Source organism: Pavona decussata, unplaced genomic scaffold, assembly GCF_977016875.1.
Source record: "Pavona decussata unplaced genomic scaffold, jaPavDecu1.1 SCAFFOLD_190, whole genome shotgun sequence".
Classification (NCBI taxonomy): Eukaryota; Metazoa; Cnidaria; class Anthozoa; order Scleractinia; family Agariciidae; genus Pavona; species Pavona decussata.
Window position 1 is genome coordinate 1374736 of NW_028145599.1, and position 17494 is coordinate 1392229.

The following is a 17494-nucleotide window of genomic DNA, read 5'->3' on the forward strand; positions in this document are numbered from 1 at the left end:
CAAGAGGTCGATTGCTGGTGTCAGTTTACGAGGTGTTCGAACAACTTCATCTCTCTGGCAGGAAGCTATGGGTGCTTTCCCTCCGGAGAAATGCAACTTCATTGTTTTCTTAGCCAAGAGCAACATACTGAGTCAAGTCGAAGCAGTGGTGACAAGGCTTTCATTCTACTGAATTAGAGAAGCAAGCACGGCTTTCCAACTTCAACATACGCGCTGCAAACTGACAAACTCGCAGTAAAAGTTGCTATAAAACGAATCAATAGAAGATGACCTCAAATCCTTCAAATTAAGGCGGCTGGGACCGGTTTCCAGCACTCTCCAGAACTTACAATTTGACTGATGCCAAAGCATTGGTTAACAAGTTATGGTCATTTTTTTTTTACCCAATAGGTTACCATAGCAACAGTATAACCTGTTGAAAACAGCCCTAAATTTAGCTTTAAGTGATTATAGCTCAAAGCGAGCTCGCTGGCCCCAATTTTTTTTACTACTAAATTGTAAACAGCATGTCGAGACGCAACTTCTTGCAAAGTTAAAAAAAAGAATATGGAATGGGGTTCAGAGCAAAATTTAAGGTGGCTCTGGGGATATGTTGTTGCTATGGAAACCTATTAAGTCGAAAAAATTACCATACTTTGTTTACCGGTGTTCTCTATTCTACGCCTGTTTAACAAAGCAAACTGGACTCCGTTATTCAAATCGAAAAACAAGTAGCCATCCAAAACAATAGCCTGACCTTTTTTTTTTTCAAGAAATAGGATCCTTTCTTCGTCATTGAGTTGCCCCCATTCAGTTTGGTCTCACCATTTAGGTCACTAACCTTGCCAATTTCTAATTTCTCTACATTAACCCTTTTTCGGCTAACCTTTACCCCTATTCATTTAGTGTTTGCTAATAAATAATAATAATAATAATAATAATAATAATAATAATAATTCCTCGCGAAGCGAGGGCCGATGGCCCGAGCGTAGCGAGGTTAATAAATTTGTCGGGCCGAGCCGGCTAAGCCGCGCGAATTCGAGCGAAAAATATATTTATATATACATGTATGTATGTATGTATGTTTGTATATATATTTAGTTGAAGGTGTCCGTAATGTTGCCTAGCAATGATGAAAAACAAAGTATGAATGACGTCAGAATGTCTGGCGTCGTCTGAAAAAAATTTTCATACATCGGAAAAAATATGCGTGCATGATCAAATTTCAACTGCAATGTTCATCAATATTCACTGGATACAGAACTATCTCTCCAGAATCTTTTCCCTTTCTTTTAGAAATCTTTTTTTTGTGAAAGATTGTATTGAAGAAATTACACGTTTTGTGGCCGCGGTAAAATAATTTTCCGTGGGAAATAAATTCATTGAACACGACAACGCTGCACGCCCATTGTACATTTTATCGCGTCAGAAATAGATTTTTAACCGCAAACTAGCCTGTGGAACTGCGAAAAGACCATGCTCATCAAAATAGTTGCTATGTTGAGAAACCTTTTAATCTTTTCATTTGATGCTGCAACACGAAAGAGGGCTTTCCACCCAGCCCCAGCTTCGCGATGTTTTGCGAGTCACGTATTTCTAGTAATAATAATAATGATAATAATAATAATTTGTTTATCAAGGGTTAGGTATTTGATTGAAACTATTATTGTACTATCTAGTGATAAAGAGTGATAGTAATGATCGATCGAGTTATAACTCAATAGAGGGAGGAGGCTTATTCAATATTTCTACAAATGCTTGAACAGGTTTCCCTCATTGAAATTAAAATGAAGGTTCACTCACTATACAAGGACGACTACAATTTTTCATGAATGTTATCTTGTTTACTCTTTTACTTGTGACAGTTACACATTTCACTCTGTGAGATGGTGATTCTGGCCCCCATAACGGACAGCAGGTGATGCGAAAACTCAGACTGTTATAGTTTGCAACCAGAATGAGGGAGGGGCTTAAAGATGGAGGGTGTTTTCACATTGTTTATCTCTGAAAGGGGACTTATTAGAAAGGGGTTAAATAGAGGAAATACGGTAGTTATAGTAAAAAAAAATGTGAATTCAAGTATTTCAGGTACGAGGAAAATATATTTACTATCTAATCACCTGATTAACAAATTCTAAAACCGTGTTTCACATAGTTTATCGATCGATCGATCGATCAATCAATTGATTGATTGATTGATTGATTGATTGATTGATTGATTGATTGATTGATTGATTGATTGGTGGTTGGTTGGTGGTTGATTAAGTGATTGGTTAGTTGGTAGCAGGGTTGTCTCAGATATGATATTAAAGATCTACTATAGCTCACAGATAGATGAAGTTCACGGTGTTCATTTCGTCGAGGACTCACAGTCATAATTGATTCACCTATGCACGGTCAATAATTCAATATCTGATTTCTTTTTGTTCCAGATGCAAGGAGAAAACTTGCTTTCATCGGCAAAGAGGGCTACGATATCTTCGGAAACAACAAACTGTTTGCACCACGAATTAAGTGGGAAGAACTGATGAGGAAAGCTGAATCATTAGTGTCGTCTGCCCTGAGTTATGAGAAAACTTACAATAACATCAAAGCTTCCATAGAAAACAATGGAGCGTTTGAACAAGTATGTGGTAATTTGAGATTGGTAATCCAAATTGGTTCATACAACTGCCATGATATATGTATTACATCATTACGTCATAAACATGGCATGGTGTCAGAAGTGCTAGAATTCAAACACAGTTTAAAACACGAAAATCTCGCTCAAAATGAGTTAATTTAAGGCACCCTCACCGCTAACTCTAGAGGGAAATGTTGCAGGTAACTGGCGTAAGTGGAAACAGCGATTTCAACTGTACATGGAAGCTTCAGGATCAATAAAGAAACCCGAGAAGCAACAAGTCGCCATATCCTTCATTTCGGAGAAGAAGCACTGGAAATTTACAACACATTCTCGTTATAGCCTAAAACCAAAGAATGGCTGGAAGCCTACTACAGTTACAAAACTTGACCATACCCCTCGTTCAGTAATTGTGACCAGCAATAGCACTCTCTACAGGCGAAACAGGAGAGACATCATCAAGACTCCGGATGTTAAGAAAGACACCATCACGAGTCCAACAAGTGACAGAGGGATCACTAAGAGCCCAGGAAGTCACATCATCAAGACCCCTGATATCATTCGAACTAGATCTGGCCGAACTATCCGTCCACCCAGACTAAATGACTTTGAATATTACTAGTTGATTAAGGACTTTTAATCATTAACACGTTGCTAGGCCGAGTCGTCATCGTCAGCTGAAAACGTTAACTGTGTAATGGTCTTTGACATAAGGTCTTGGACAATGAACAGTGGACAATGCCGACATTTAGATTGCATGTTTATTACTCCTCATATTCGTTAGAGGGGAGATCATTCGTTGTCACGTGGTCTTTCATTAACATCGCAACAACTTCCTAACAGATCAGAACCAGCGACCAAAGTAACAATAGGCTAAATCAAGAGAAGCCTTTTATCAGAGGAAACCAAGACATACCACTGCACGTTCAACAAGACCATTTGCTACTTATATTTCTATTTATGATAGCATTATGAATTCAGTGTCATGCTCTTTATAGATGGCCCAACAGATGTCCGAATTAGCTGGATTACAATTTAATGTGGAGGAGGAGCGTTTGATAGAAGCAAGGCTGGTCTCCCTGGACGAGAAGGAACTTTACGTTCAGGTAACAAAAATCGAGCGTTTTATAAACTGGTTCTAAAAGGACTCTCGAACGTTCTGTTCCCGCTTGAACAAATTACCAATGCAAAGAAAAATAGCGAGCCATTTTCCTACCACATACGTTCCATATATTCAAAGCAAACTCACATGCATTTAAAAAAATAAAACGGACGAAGATGTCGCAAAATCAACCAGCAGGGTTTCGGTTGAGAAAAAATCTCCATTAAATAATCCCTTATTCAATTTGGTTGAAACAAGTTAAACAGGCCTTTAAATGTTTGACGAACATGCCTACAAAACATCACTGTAACGAGTATATTTTATTCCATGAGATGCTAGATTTTGTCTTTCCCACAGTCAATACAATATTTAGAGTCAGAGATGGAAGGCATGATGATGAGATTGAAGCATATGCTGCAAGACGTTTACAGTCAAGCCAAGCTTAATCGAGATGATTTCTTAGCAATTCTTCAGGGCGTCACAGCATTCGCGAGTGGTAGGATCGGCGGAGATCCCTTTGTAGCTATTGACGGGGCGTTAGGGACAATAGCCAACCTGGCAGATACAGAATGCCTTGGAGAGCTCGACAAAATGAAGGAAAAACTTAAAAAGTGGTTGACATTTGGTCAAAACTACACTCCTCTGTTGGACTCAGGCGATTTAAATTTCAGTCAGATGGACGTTGATTCCGTTCCAGAAGTTATGCAGGTAACACCAAATCTTGGGCGCGATCCCTAGGGCCAAAATTCCCGTTTGTCAAATGGAACAGTATTTTCCATTTCAAAGGGCCAGACAACCAAAGGACCACATCCAGAGGTTCTGCAAAATTTTGGAAACGAACTTTTCCGTTACATTCGATTCTGTACCGGAATTTCCGGAAATTCTGGTTGAATGGATCGCGCCCCGTATATGCCGCTATTTTTTTTTTACACACAGCCAACCTGACCCCAGAGTAACTGGTTGAACTGAAAACAAGATGATAATCTACTAAATCTCTGTCAGGGAGAACTCGATAAGGCTACTTGCCGGTCGTAAGTGCAGATGTATTACCAAATACAAGACAATTTCAAAAATTACGCTGCCAAGGAAGGAAAGGATTTTTTTGTTAAATTACGCGCCAACTCTATGTGCTTATACGTGTCTTACATATAGATCAGGGTTTTTTGTGGTTCAGATAGGAGAAAGAAGAAGTCTTTCTCTATAGAAATCTAGTCATAGGTATTAAAACATGAAGAAACGTCTTTCTGATTTTTAATAGACCTTTTAATTCATTATAACATGTTTATACCAATGAATAGTAAAGAGGATCGATGAAAGGAGAACCAAACTAACAAACCAGAAACGCAAACGAACGTGCAAGTAGAAGAACCAGCGAACGGAAGTTCTGGAGCGGAGTAAACGGATAGCAAAATGACCGAGTTAACGATCAAACGGTCCACTAAGGCCTCACCACCAAGAACCAGTAACGAACGCTAGAAACTGGATGAACAGCTGAACGACCGAGTAAACAGCTACTTTGATGATATGGGCTTCAAATGAAAGACCTGTCTTGTCAGGGCTTTCAGCTGTTGATCCGGTTTCGTGCTCTCATTCACTCGGTTTTTTGTTCCCTGTTTTCACTGGTGAGTGCTTTTTTGACCGTGTCATTGTTAACTCGATCATTCGGCTGTCATCATCATCATCATCATCATCATCTTTATTTATTTAAACACGGAATCCCTTTCATAAAAATGCTCTTCCAGAGAGCCATGTAAAAGATACAATAAATCGTACCATAGGGAAAATAGGAGTATTAGTCTTAAGTATATATTAATAAATTACAAATATAATACAATATGGAAAACATATGATAAAGCATACAACAGGAGATAATTAGAACTATAATGTATAAATAGGAGACTAAGGTCTTAAGGGCTGTCTGTTTGCTCATCCGGTTGTTCGTTCACTCTTTCTTAGTTCCACTTGTTTGTTCGTTTGCGTTTCTGGTCGTTTTCCCGTTTCTCCTTACTATTTACTGGCATAAACATGTTATAGAAATGAAATAGATAACAAGTACACGATGAAAATTATCGGAAAAAAACATGTTATAAACTATTCAATTGAATTAATTAAAAGCTATATAAAAACATTACGAAAAAGGGTCTTCATGTTTTAATACTTATGGCTGCAATGCTTTAAAACACCACTGGTATAGATGTATTATTTGTAGTCTTTTATCTTTGGAGTTTGGATATCAAGTTGGAAGTACGCGGTACTACCTTTACTGGCCACTCTCTTAGTCTAATATAGTACTGTCCCACCAGTGTAATCGCAATATACATCTGTGGCGAACTCGTTGAACTTGAACTTAAACTCTGAGTGTTTGTCCGTAGTACAATAATCGTGAATTAAACCTTTAATTGTTTCAAATGCCTTTCAGGCCAGCCTTGGGATGAACAAAGAAGCCTTAACGAGTCAGCTTGTTTGCATGTTAGATGTGACTTCGCTGCCTGAAAGTTCACTTGTAGCAGAATTCAAACAACATATTGAGTCGTTTTTTCTAACCGGAGAGCAACGCATTGAACTGATAGCAAAAGTAATGGACCTGGATAATGAGATCGGTGGACTCAACTTCGATATCCAACTTTTCCAGCAGACACGAGAATCGATAACAAATAATCAAGAACCACAAGGTACTTGTACCTTTTTAGAGGTCTGAAGTTTTAGTGTAATTTAATTTTTCCTTATTGTCTTAACAACCTGCAGCTTAGGTTGGTACCTGCCGTTAAGTCGGACGCTAACGAGTGGTTCGAAAAAAGCAAAGTAGCAAAGTAATTTCCAAAACTATTGTACCCCCCCCCCCCCCTCCCCTTCGCTACACACACACACACATTCATCTCTTTTCAGATTCATTTCGTCGGATTCGCAATTTACGTTTAGGTTTTTTCGAAGAAACAGAAACTAAATGGCCACCTTCTCAAGAATAATCGGAAGTTTGAATAGATGAGAAGTAATGTAATTTACGAAAAGGGTCCAGTTATTGTTTAATGTGTAAAAAGTGAATTTTTATAGATTGAGAGAGAAAAACACAAAAATGTTCCTTACAGTACCATCGATAAACCTAAATGGGTGGTGACTTATGTGGTTGTGGTTGAAAACCGTTGTTTGGACCATTCGGATTGATGTTCTTCAATCAACAGGACCTTTTATATGATTCTTGCATCCTTGCTATCACTGTCCTGGCAGCAATTTACACTATTGTCATAGGTACTCTAAACCCAAAGTGTTAACGTAATTCATAACATGATTTGTGTGTTTTTCACTACTTTGACAATACCTGATTTTTATTTTTAAGTCGGCGGTAGAGTTGTCAAAAGTGGACTTTTCAAGTTGTGTAACTTTGGTTGTCAGTAACTGGTCTGCATCCCCACTCTTACGAAACTAAGTTCGTCATTATCAAGTCTGCATTTAAGTACCTCAGTGTAGTAAAGGGGAGGGGGGAGAGGTTACAATCACGACTCACGTACCTATTTGTCTTCCAATCATGAATCACGCGTACATTTTACAGCATTTCACGAATTCTGCATTTTGATGTATTTTGTGCCGGAAACTGGCTTCGGTGATTAGTTAATTTGCTTTCAATTTAGTTTCAGTAGGTTAGATGTTGCAAAATTTCCGTCCCAAATCCTTGCCAAATCCTTGCCGTGTCCAGCGGCAAGACTATAGATGAAGTGAATACTCTAATTCTCGAAATTAACTGGTCCCATGTAATACGCTCCTTACGTATGAAACCTTTTCCTCAAAATCGTGGATTTTGAGAACAAATACGACCATAACAACAGAAGCACAGATCTAGACACACTTTTTAAAGCATAGTTTTCGATATTGTGGTTCTATGCGTTGGAACAATTTGTCAGTGAATTTCGCAGAGAGATAGCCTATCTATCTGATTTAGTGCTTCCCCGTTCTCACGCTATGACCATGTAATAAGACTGGAAGTAATTTATTGTCTTGTAACAACATTTATAGCTATGTAATGTGTCTGACCACCCAAGCAGTATTTTGTACAGATACATCAATTGTACGTTTGGTTTTAGGGGGTTCTGCCTTGAGTGGAGACCTTCGCCTGACATTCTTGGAAAATCTCCTCGCTAGTTACAACAGGATTGAAGAATCGTTTATGAAGACAGTTTACAGGTTGCGAAAAGCTATAAACTTCCGAACGCTGTGGGAAGTGGACAGTCCATTGGCAACATTCAGACGAATAGCAAGTGAAAACGCTGGAGGAACCGGCAAACTAAATGCAATGACTGAACTTGTGTCAGTCCTGCAAAACGTTGAGACGATTGAAAACCAAGCAGTGAGGTGTTTCACTACCAATATATACACACCTGGTATTAAAAGATGGACTTTCGACAGTGTAAAGAATAAATCGGTAGGCCTTAAGAACGATGGGTCCCAAATACCATACCAACACCCGCTTTTCTAGATATAAGACGCACTAATCCAGGATTTGCCTTTCATAGGTATTCGATAGTCTACATGCTGACGGTTTTACTACATTCACCATCAATATTGACAGCAGTTGCTCCACCTGCTATAACATCAGGCTATTACAGGTATGTAATAATAGTAACGTATTATCAGATACTAGATAACCTCGACCAGCTGCAAACGTATTTCTCGCTAAATTGTTACGAGGGACAAAAATGCCATATTAAATGAGCGCCAGGATTGTTAAACTAGAGATTGGGACAGCGCTAAATATTTTTCTGCCGCGCTCAAATCGAAAAATAGCATCGATAAATGTGTTTGAACTAGCCTCATGGTACAGTTTCCAATTACTCAGCATCATAATATAGCGAGTACAAGGCGATACTTTCGGATAGTGTCGCTCGTTTCCAAAGTCTTTTCAAGCCCTAGGGCATTACTATAAATAGTAAATTTGTAGACAAATTCGAAATTTCTGTAAGTGGCCCTATATTTATAAACGATAGAAGCCCTTTACGTTTGCGGCAAGAAGACACTAGTTTAGGATTCACACAGTGCCCAACCCAAAAAAGGACTTAGTGTCCTTACTAGAATCCTGTCACTTTACTTTTGAAAAACTTTCTGTCGAAACGCCGGACGTTTTCCTGGGGTGTCAGTCTATTATCGAGTGTTGTGAAAGCGCCACCAGAAATATGATACTTTCCAAAGAACGTCATCGTTATGCAACGGGAATGAACAGTATAGTAACAGTGGCGATATATATTTTGGCGCAACACTCGGAAGCCAATTTTAGACTAAGTTATTTCTTAACATGCCTTTCATATTTAAACAGTCAACGCACTGATAAATCACTGATAAATGTATCCGAGTCTCGTTCACTTCCGTTGTGACCATTGATTTCTCCAGCCATAAGATCTCAAACGAGCCGATGATTTCAACTTCTTTGCGTCACAGTTGAAGACAAATTTGCTTAGGTGATTTATCATCCAAGTTGAACTATTGGAGACAAGATGCGTGCTAAAGGACTCTAATCAGCAAATCTTGATGAAATCAAACGAGCGACGTCGCCGAGAAGCCAAACTGAAAGCAATTTCACGTTACCAGAGCGCGCGCTTTACTAACGCTATATTTTATGTGTTATACAACGATCTACAACTACAGACAAATACTAAAAAATGAATGTACATATATACAAAAAATGTTACTGTATATATGTTATAAATAAACTTTTTCTCTAAGTGACAGAATCTGCAGGCGACGTTTTCTGCCAACTCCTTATGCCACTTGGATTCATGGAGCAATTTCTATTAAAACAATTTATGGTAGTTTTTGTAACACATTTCGGTCCAAATTAATCACGATTTCATTAGCAAGGTGTTAGTCTTCGGGAAACAAATCACGGTAGGGAGCTACATTTCCCGTCGCTTTTCTCTTAATATTTCGTGGAATAGCTTCAATCGACTGAAAACAGCGTAGGTAATTGGTCTTTATGTTCAGTATATTTTTAAATTCATTAAAGCAAAGAAACTACCATTAGTATTTCAAGACACGTAAGGAACTCTATGTTCGAACCAGAATAAAATAGTGTTGGCTACAGTTATCGACTTATTATTCCAAAGAGTATATGAATTTTTGTTTGGAAAAAAGAGCTAAATTGTGAGTTAAGGCTGCGATATTGTAATTACATTTGAGAAGAAAGTGGCTACCATAGAGATAGAAATTCGGATCGAATCCCCTCCTTTTTATCATCCGTGTCACCCAGAAGTCTGCCAATCCAGGCTAGGCGTTAAGATATTACCAATACGTAAAAACGAATGAAAATCATTCCTCCTCTTCTGATACATGACTATTCTCTTCATTTTGTCCTTTTTTTTTTCATAGAAAGGCAAGCGGAAAGGTTTCTCTAAACGGTTTTAATGAGCGGTGCAGAAACAGTCAGCATAGAAACTGCATGCACCGATTGCGATATACCTACGGTGTAAAACCTTCATAACCAAACGGAACGGCTTAGTTTGTTTACTTTACTGCTTGAAAACATAACGTAAATAACGTAGGACACAAAACGTTTGACGAAAGCGAGATTAATATTGGTAATTGAACTGAGTGGAGTGCAATTTGGTCTGAAATTATACGCGTGATTTCAAAATCAAACGAGCGCGCAGCGCGAGTTTGATTTGAAATCGCAAGTATGATTTCAGACCAAAATTGCACGACACAAAGTTTAATTACCACTTAATTACATCCATTTTGAAATCACAGAGTATCATTGTCAATATTAATATTCTATTTGTGTTACTTCATTTCCATTTTGATGTGCTAAAGAAAGGATGCGATTTAGAGCAAAAAATGGTGCAATTTGGGAATAAATTGCACCATTTTGGACCAATCAGATTCCAAGGATCACCAGCGATTTCAAAATGGATGTATAAATAGACTCCATATTTCTGCTTTGTCTTTTGAAGGCATCTTTGAGAAAAACATTGTTTCTGTCTGGTCTATTTATACCTGAAAATGTGTTTTCTATGTTACAGAAATACACTCAACTAATATGAATACTAACGAACTCTAATCATCTTGGTTTTCCAAGCCGGGATACTTGGCGGTGTCACTGATTGATAAAATCCATCTCTTTTTTGTAAAACATACCATGGCATTTCGTCCAATACGTGTCTACCTGTCAATGGGATTCAAATTCTATTAATATACAGAATGTTTGGCATATGAGCAAGACCAACCGGGCCAGTAAGCAGAGGGTCAGATTCGGCTTATATTGGCTTTAGTTAAACATTTAAAGGTAAAAAAAATAAGGGAAGAAATTTAAAAAAATAATAATTCGGTGATAGGTATAGGTTGGCGTCGCCAGTCAGTAGAATAGTCAATAGTGACCCTATGAGGCAACCAAAGAAAGGCCTATTGGTTGCTGCTGCTTTTTTAACAGTTGGCACGTTTCAATTACAAAACAAATGTTTGCACACAGATACCTTCCCTATTAGTAGTGTCATGACAGTAGCTAGCACTACCCCAGAAAAAAAGTGGCCGCATAAGAGGATGACTTATTTTTACCTTTCTTGCTAGTTGCATATCGAGCTAACAGGTGAGGAGCCCCAAGCAAGCACAGTCCCTCGTATCATTCAAGGCAAATTGCGCCATCTCAGTGCATCCTACTTCCGGGCTGGGGATGGCAGCACCAAGTTATACCATCAGGATTTGGGGTCCTATAGACAGGTGCCATTTAATCGGTTTACGATCACTGATGTCCAGGCTTGCCGAGAAGCAGAACAGAGTGGGACAAGTAAGTCTCCAAACGAGGAAAATATGAAATATTAGCATCTCTGTTAAACTATTCGTAGGCATTCATAGCCAACGCAGAGAGCAAAAGGAGGGTTGTGGGCAGTTCGGTGTAATATTAAAATTGAAAGAGCTGGAAACATCACAACATAATACAATTTGATAAATTTCATTATTTTATTACCCAGAACGGCTTCTCTTCAATCTTTTATCGAGAAGGACTATAATATTGATAATACTGTTTACTGTAAAATGAATGGTTAATAACTTCTTTAAAAGTTTTAAATACTTAATTGACCAAATAAGCAAATATGTATTTGTTTTAAATACTTAATTTCTTACATACTTTGTAAGGCGCATTTGATCATATCCACATGTTAATTTGCGCCATAGAAATATTAATTATTATTAATTATTATTATTGACCTCCAACGTTTCGATTCCCTGCACATCTTCACTGTGACGAAATAAGCGAGCTACGTTATACAGTTTAAAACAGGGCGGGTAGTTGAAACGTGTTCTCTACCCTCCACCCGCCGTGCTTTGAAGTAACGGTGAGCGCGTACAAGATGTAGAGTAAGAAAAAACTAAAAGTGATGACAAATTGGCGAGCTACGAGAGGCTAATTGAAAGCGTGTGCATGTGAAATGCTCCCCAGAAACAGAGTCAGAGAACACAAAATTGATGTTCAGTCCACTTGGACGAAGGGTGCCCGGCTAAAAGATTTGTCTTGTTTCTTGCTGCTTGCGGCAGTTGCTACAGCCAATGCGTTACTTCAGTTCACAGACCATGGGGTCTTTCAGAGAGTGGGAAGCGGACTTAAACTGCTCAGCCCAGAGAAGCCTAGGAGATCGGTTGTGAATGTTGTGCGGGTGCACCGTGGGGTCTCAACTTTTGACCTTTCTTTTGTCACCAGTGTCATGCATCAAACAAACTTCAGCTCTTGTGTCATTCTTATACTTTTTTAATGTAACGGCATTCCTGTCCTTTTCATTTCTATTTTACTCCAAGTGAACTCCGTGTTTTGCATCAACCAAAATGATGATCGGTGGAAAACAATGTGCACACATCCTCTTACTCGTAATCAAGGTGACGATCGTCTGCTCGGGATGGAGGAATGCAGAAGCCCATTTGGAAATTACGAGCTCCACATTCCAGTGGACGAAGAACTGTCCTGCAGTGATGATATACCAATCACACATCTGAACTGTCGCGACTTGGATGTAAGTTATTGAAGTTCTAACTTACAAACTGCAGTGACGGGGCCGCGGAATCCTAAGTAAACACGTTTTAACTTGCATCGAAACATTTTCGGCTTTTGAACTTGATGGCAAGTACAAGGTTGTACCCTCGGATAATTATTGTCGCTCGTTACTTTTTAAGCACTAGGGCACTTCAATAAAACACAAATTAATTTTTTTTACAAATTCTAAACGTCTGTGAGTAGCCCCAAATTTTTGAAAGATAGAGGCCCTTTACGTTTGCGGTAAGAATAAACTAATATAGGATTCACACAGGGCACAACCCAAAGAGGGCTTTTAGTGTCCCTACTACAATCTGTTACTGTACTACTGGAAATCTTCCAGCCGAAAAGACGGACATTTTCCTAAAGTGTCAGCCCTGAGTAAACATGTTTTAACTAGCGTCGAATTCAAACCATTGGGGCACGAGGCCTTATTTCCTTGAAGAATAAGTTGGGGGCCTACGCCCCCTGGGTCTATTCTCTAGATCCACCACTGAACTGTGGTGAGTTCCCCTAATTTAACATCGTTTTTAACTTGAGACGCTAGAAACATTTCAAACAAACTGGTTCGTTCTGTTTGCTTTCGGTGAGACTGCAGTAACTTTTTGTTATTTCATGGACACAATTTAATTTAAGCAGACGGCATTCATGGAACCTCACGATTGACTCGAACAGAAACATTGACTATTCTTTTTTTCATTGTTCACGAAGGTTATGTCATATTCCTTGTTAGCTACGATGAACTTCTTTTTTTTTTTTTTTTTATTAATGTAATTCTTAAAAAGACAAATGTCAGGCAATATAAACCTGGTGGACTATCTGCACCAGATAATGTGAATACAATGATATTTCCCGGTAATTACGGCTCAAATGGGTGGAACATTTCTCATTACCTTAAATTCAAAACTATTGAAACTCAGTGCCCGAATCGAGCTGCTTAAAAAAAACTATGCAATGTGAAATTGTCGCGGGAACATCTACTCTACATACTTTTAAAAGTTCCGTAGGAATTGTAAAGGTCCTTCTCCTTTTGTAAAGCACCTGGGCAAGGTCTCCTTCTACATATTCATTTGTCCCCTATTCAGGATCTTAAGAGCCTAAAAACACATTTGAAACAGATAATGACAGTTATTTGAAGACCTTATCTGTCATATATTATCTTTAGGAGTCATATAAATCCTACTGTTCCGTTTTGATTATTCTATGAACCAAGCCAAGAGGGGTCGCAAACCATTTGAAGTTTGAAAATGCGAAATTACTTACATAAGTTTACTTTGGGTATCCTGCTCGACTTGCAAGAAGACACAAGTTTAAAGACATTTACAAAATAACAAAGAGCTGAACTTGGCCGTCAATTCGAGTCTGTTTAAAGTGAACACAAGGCATTAAAAGCTACGTGCGACTCCACTAGGGCATGGCTTTGAGCCTGAACCCGTTTATAACCCCTGCATTACTTTACATGAAAGTAAACATTCTTGTATTTCATTTCAGCTGACGAAATTCACCAAAATGAACGTGTGGGCGCATTTTTACTATTGGGCCGCGCAATACCCCACTGGACCAGACGACCGATTGTGTGAGCATTCTGCACGTAAGCGTGCAAAGATGCACAAGAAATATTAAGCTCTTTGGTGTCTCAACGGAATCAGTAAAAAGCACTTTAAAATTTAACTAAACTGATGTATTGACGTTAAATCAGTCAATGATAAAATTATCAGTAAAGAAATATATTAACATAAATATTTGACAGGTATACACGCATCAATAAAATGGCATTTACCGCTGCAATTCAGGCTGCAACTCGTCTTTGTTTTACAAGTAGATCAAAGTGTTCTTCTGTATTTGATAATCAACTGCTTAAGTTGCGTACTAACTACGAGGATCATTCTTCTATATGATCTTTCATCCGCAGTTCAAAATATATGTTTCATATATATTAGTTACATTCAATTATTCATCTTTCACGGGTATATTACGAACTCACAGTATGACCTGCTCCCAGTTGGCTGGATAGCTCAGTTGGTAGAGCACTGCACCGGTATCGCAGAGGTCATGCATTCGGATCCCGTTCAAGCCTTAATTTTTTCCAGGCTTTCTTTTCGCAACTTAAAGTTGCGTACTAACTACGAGGATCTTTCTTGGCTTTCATCCGCAGTTCAAAGTATTTGTCAGTTTCATATATTAACATTCATTTTTAGTAATCACTGTTGGTCAAATCAATTTTCACAGTTCAAGTGGATTTAAACATTTGAGGCGGTTTAGAAATGCTGACATGGGTTTGGTTTCGTCTAAGGTTTTTCTGATCATCCCTTTCAGCCCGCAAATTTTTCACTCTGTATGTTCCCTATACAATGTATATTTCTTATGACACTAAAGGGGAGAGTTTGCTGCATTCGACGAAGGAAATTTTCTCCCTGTTGGGCGGGTTAACACCAAGTTTAGCCCCGGCTCTTCTCCTCGCTTTTATGCAGCGTCATTATTGTAATAACTTATGCAAGGTATCACGTTTGAAGCTGAAGTTTCTCGGTTGCTTGTATTATCGCAGTCAGGAGTCGAGATAATCGTTTGTAGAAGTTTTATATATCCGCATTCCGCAATGTTGTCGTCATTCTATCTGCATTCGACAAAAAACACCTATGCTGTCGTTGCTTAATCGATATACAGCAGCGAATTTTTCGCCCTTGTTTTAGGAATACCTTCTCTGTAGAAAGCTTTACCTTTTTTGTTTTTTCTTCAAAAATTAATAGCGACCTTTCACAATCTCGGGTTTGGGGAAACTTTAATCGTATACAAACTAGGAGTTCTAGTGGAAAACAGAAAGCAATTCCTACTATTCTCGACTTTATTCACCCTTGTCTATTAACACTCGAAATTAACTAAAGAGTTTTCAGGAGTTTTCAATTCACATTAATTTTTGTCAGTATTTTGGTCTATGTTTCCATGGCAATTGCTAGTTCCCAGGCCTCCCGTTCACTGAGCTGTATCCTGTGGACTGGAAGTCTTTTTTTTTATCTCGGGCAGCAGGGGGGGGGGGGGGGGGGGCTGTCCACAGGATACAATTGTAGTTATTGATTTCGCGAAGAAACTTCAAATATTCCGTAGAGATAATGATTTTAGCAATAAAGAAAAGTCGCATAAAATTGGGAGGCATTTACAACGAAATAAGTCCAATTGAAAGGAACAGGGAAAGGTCTACCGTAGCTGAACTTTAAAATGTTGAGATGTGAAACGCATTCATACAATCTTTGATTATTGCTAGTTCAAATATGAAGACTTCTTATCTCTGGAGTCCATTCAAACCTAGGGATCAAAGGAAACTTTTCGTCTAATTTATTGTGGTTTTTGTTGTGTTCTTTCCCTGGTATCGCCTTTATTTTAGCTTCCTCTCTTATCAGTTTATTAGCATTCGCACTAGCACTAGCAATTTTGCTTCGTCACCTTCGTCGAAGGTTTAGGTGTATTTTCCTTCCCAGTACACTAATGATTTGCTGCAACTTTTCTCAAGTTTTATACTTCAACATTTCATAGATGAGTTTCAATACTCTTTTCAAGCTTGAATAAACTTAATGACTAACGGGTCCATGCAGTCTGTCTGACCTTAGTACCAAGACGCCAAATATTTGACACCCCGTTAAGTGCTACTCTCGAGGCCCTATGCGCCACCTTGGCACCGGGGAACAAGTAAAAGTAAGTAAGTTCAACTCGTTTCACTCCACTAAGGTCGACCCGAATCTCAGTGTTTTATCCCCCCCCCCCCCCCACACACACTCAGTTCATTCACGTTAGTTATTTTCAAACTTTCAGTTGTCATCTCCAAGGCTGACCATAATTTTTGTTATTTCAGCTTAAGTTCCTCCTACCACGCCAGTGAGCAACAACTGGTGTACTTTTCTGAAACAGAATTGTGAACACTTGCCGCTAAGCCTGCTTCCACAATTCTCAGCTAAGCTTGTCAGCTAAGTAAACAGTTTTGCTATTGGTCAAGGAAAGAAGGCCAACTTTAAACATGCAAGCGGACTCCTTCAGTGCAAAACTTTTTACTTAGCTGACATTGTTTAATTAGCTGACATTATTCATTTTCACACTCAGACTGCTAAAAATTCTAACTTACAACCTTATTATTTGCATTTGATAATGGCGACAGGATGACGCCGAAACGTCATGTTAGATTGCGTTAATTTTTCTCGTAAAATAATTAACAATACAGGTTACAGAAGGCTGATGTGGACCTAGATTAAACTCAATAATGATCATTAGGTAGCACTAGGCAAAACTCTAGAGCAGTAGCTTTCTGGGTACTACAGCATCACTACAAGTGTCGGAATACACACATCCCTCTGTCATTTTACACGAAGTTGTTACTTGTAAAATTCCCCAATACAACACGATGTGTTTGTAGTCTTGGTAAATATTCAAATGACCATCTTGATCCTTGATCGCAACCGAATCCCCTGAAATGATTGCGTACGCGTTTGGGGTGAAATCCCACCAATGAAAATGATATTGTAGCCTGTAGCCTCTCATTTACAGTTGATAATCCTCGCGACGCGAGCTGAGAGTCTGGGACTGGCAAGTTGGCCGGGCAGCTTCTCTCAGGCTGGAGACTGAGCACGAGACCACGGGCAACAGCGGAGAGAAGCGCTCTTTTCGATTTCGCAGGTGTTTTGAGTCTTTCTCACTCTACAAGTAGAAAGTTTTAATTTACGAAGAGACAATATATTGTTCCAGCTCAATAGTGGGTGCAATACAAAGCTGTATAAAGTCGATTTTTTGCGCTGCACTACTATCT

At 38.8% G+C, this 17494-nt stretch overlaps 1 protein-coding gene across 1 annotated transcript in view; it reads left to right on the top strand.

The window, feature by feature from the left end:
* LOC146462262 (uncharacterized) overlaps positions 1-14493 on the top strand; it is a 29994-nt gene extending 15501 nt beyond the window's left edge. The window contains exons 10-18 of the mRNA XM_085085960.1: positions 2412-2605; positions 3601-3708; positions 4062-4412; positions 6124-6376; positions 7781-8118; positions 8210-8302; positions 11250-11466; positions 12474-12685; positions 14197-14493. Of these exons, the coding sequence (XP_084942086.1) occupies positions 2412-2605; positions 3601-3708; positions 4062-4412; positions 6124-6376; positions 7781-8118; positions 8210-8302; positions 11250-11466; positions 12474-12685; positions 14197-14328 (1898 nt within the window). The 3' untranslated portion in view covers positions 14329-14493. The remainder of the gene's footprint in view (positions 1-2411; positions 2606-3600; positions 3709-4061; positions 4413-6123; positions 6377-7780; positions 8119-8209; positions 8303-11249; positions 11467-12473; positions 12686-14196) is intronic.
* Positions 14494-17494: the final 3001 nt, after the last annotated feature.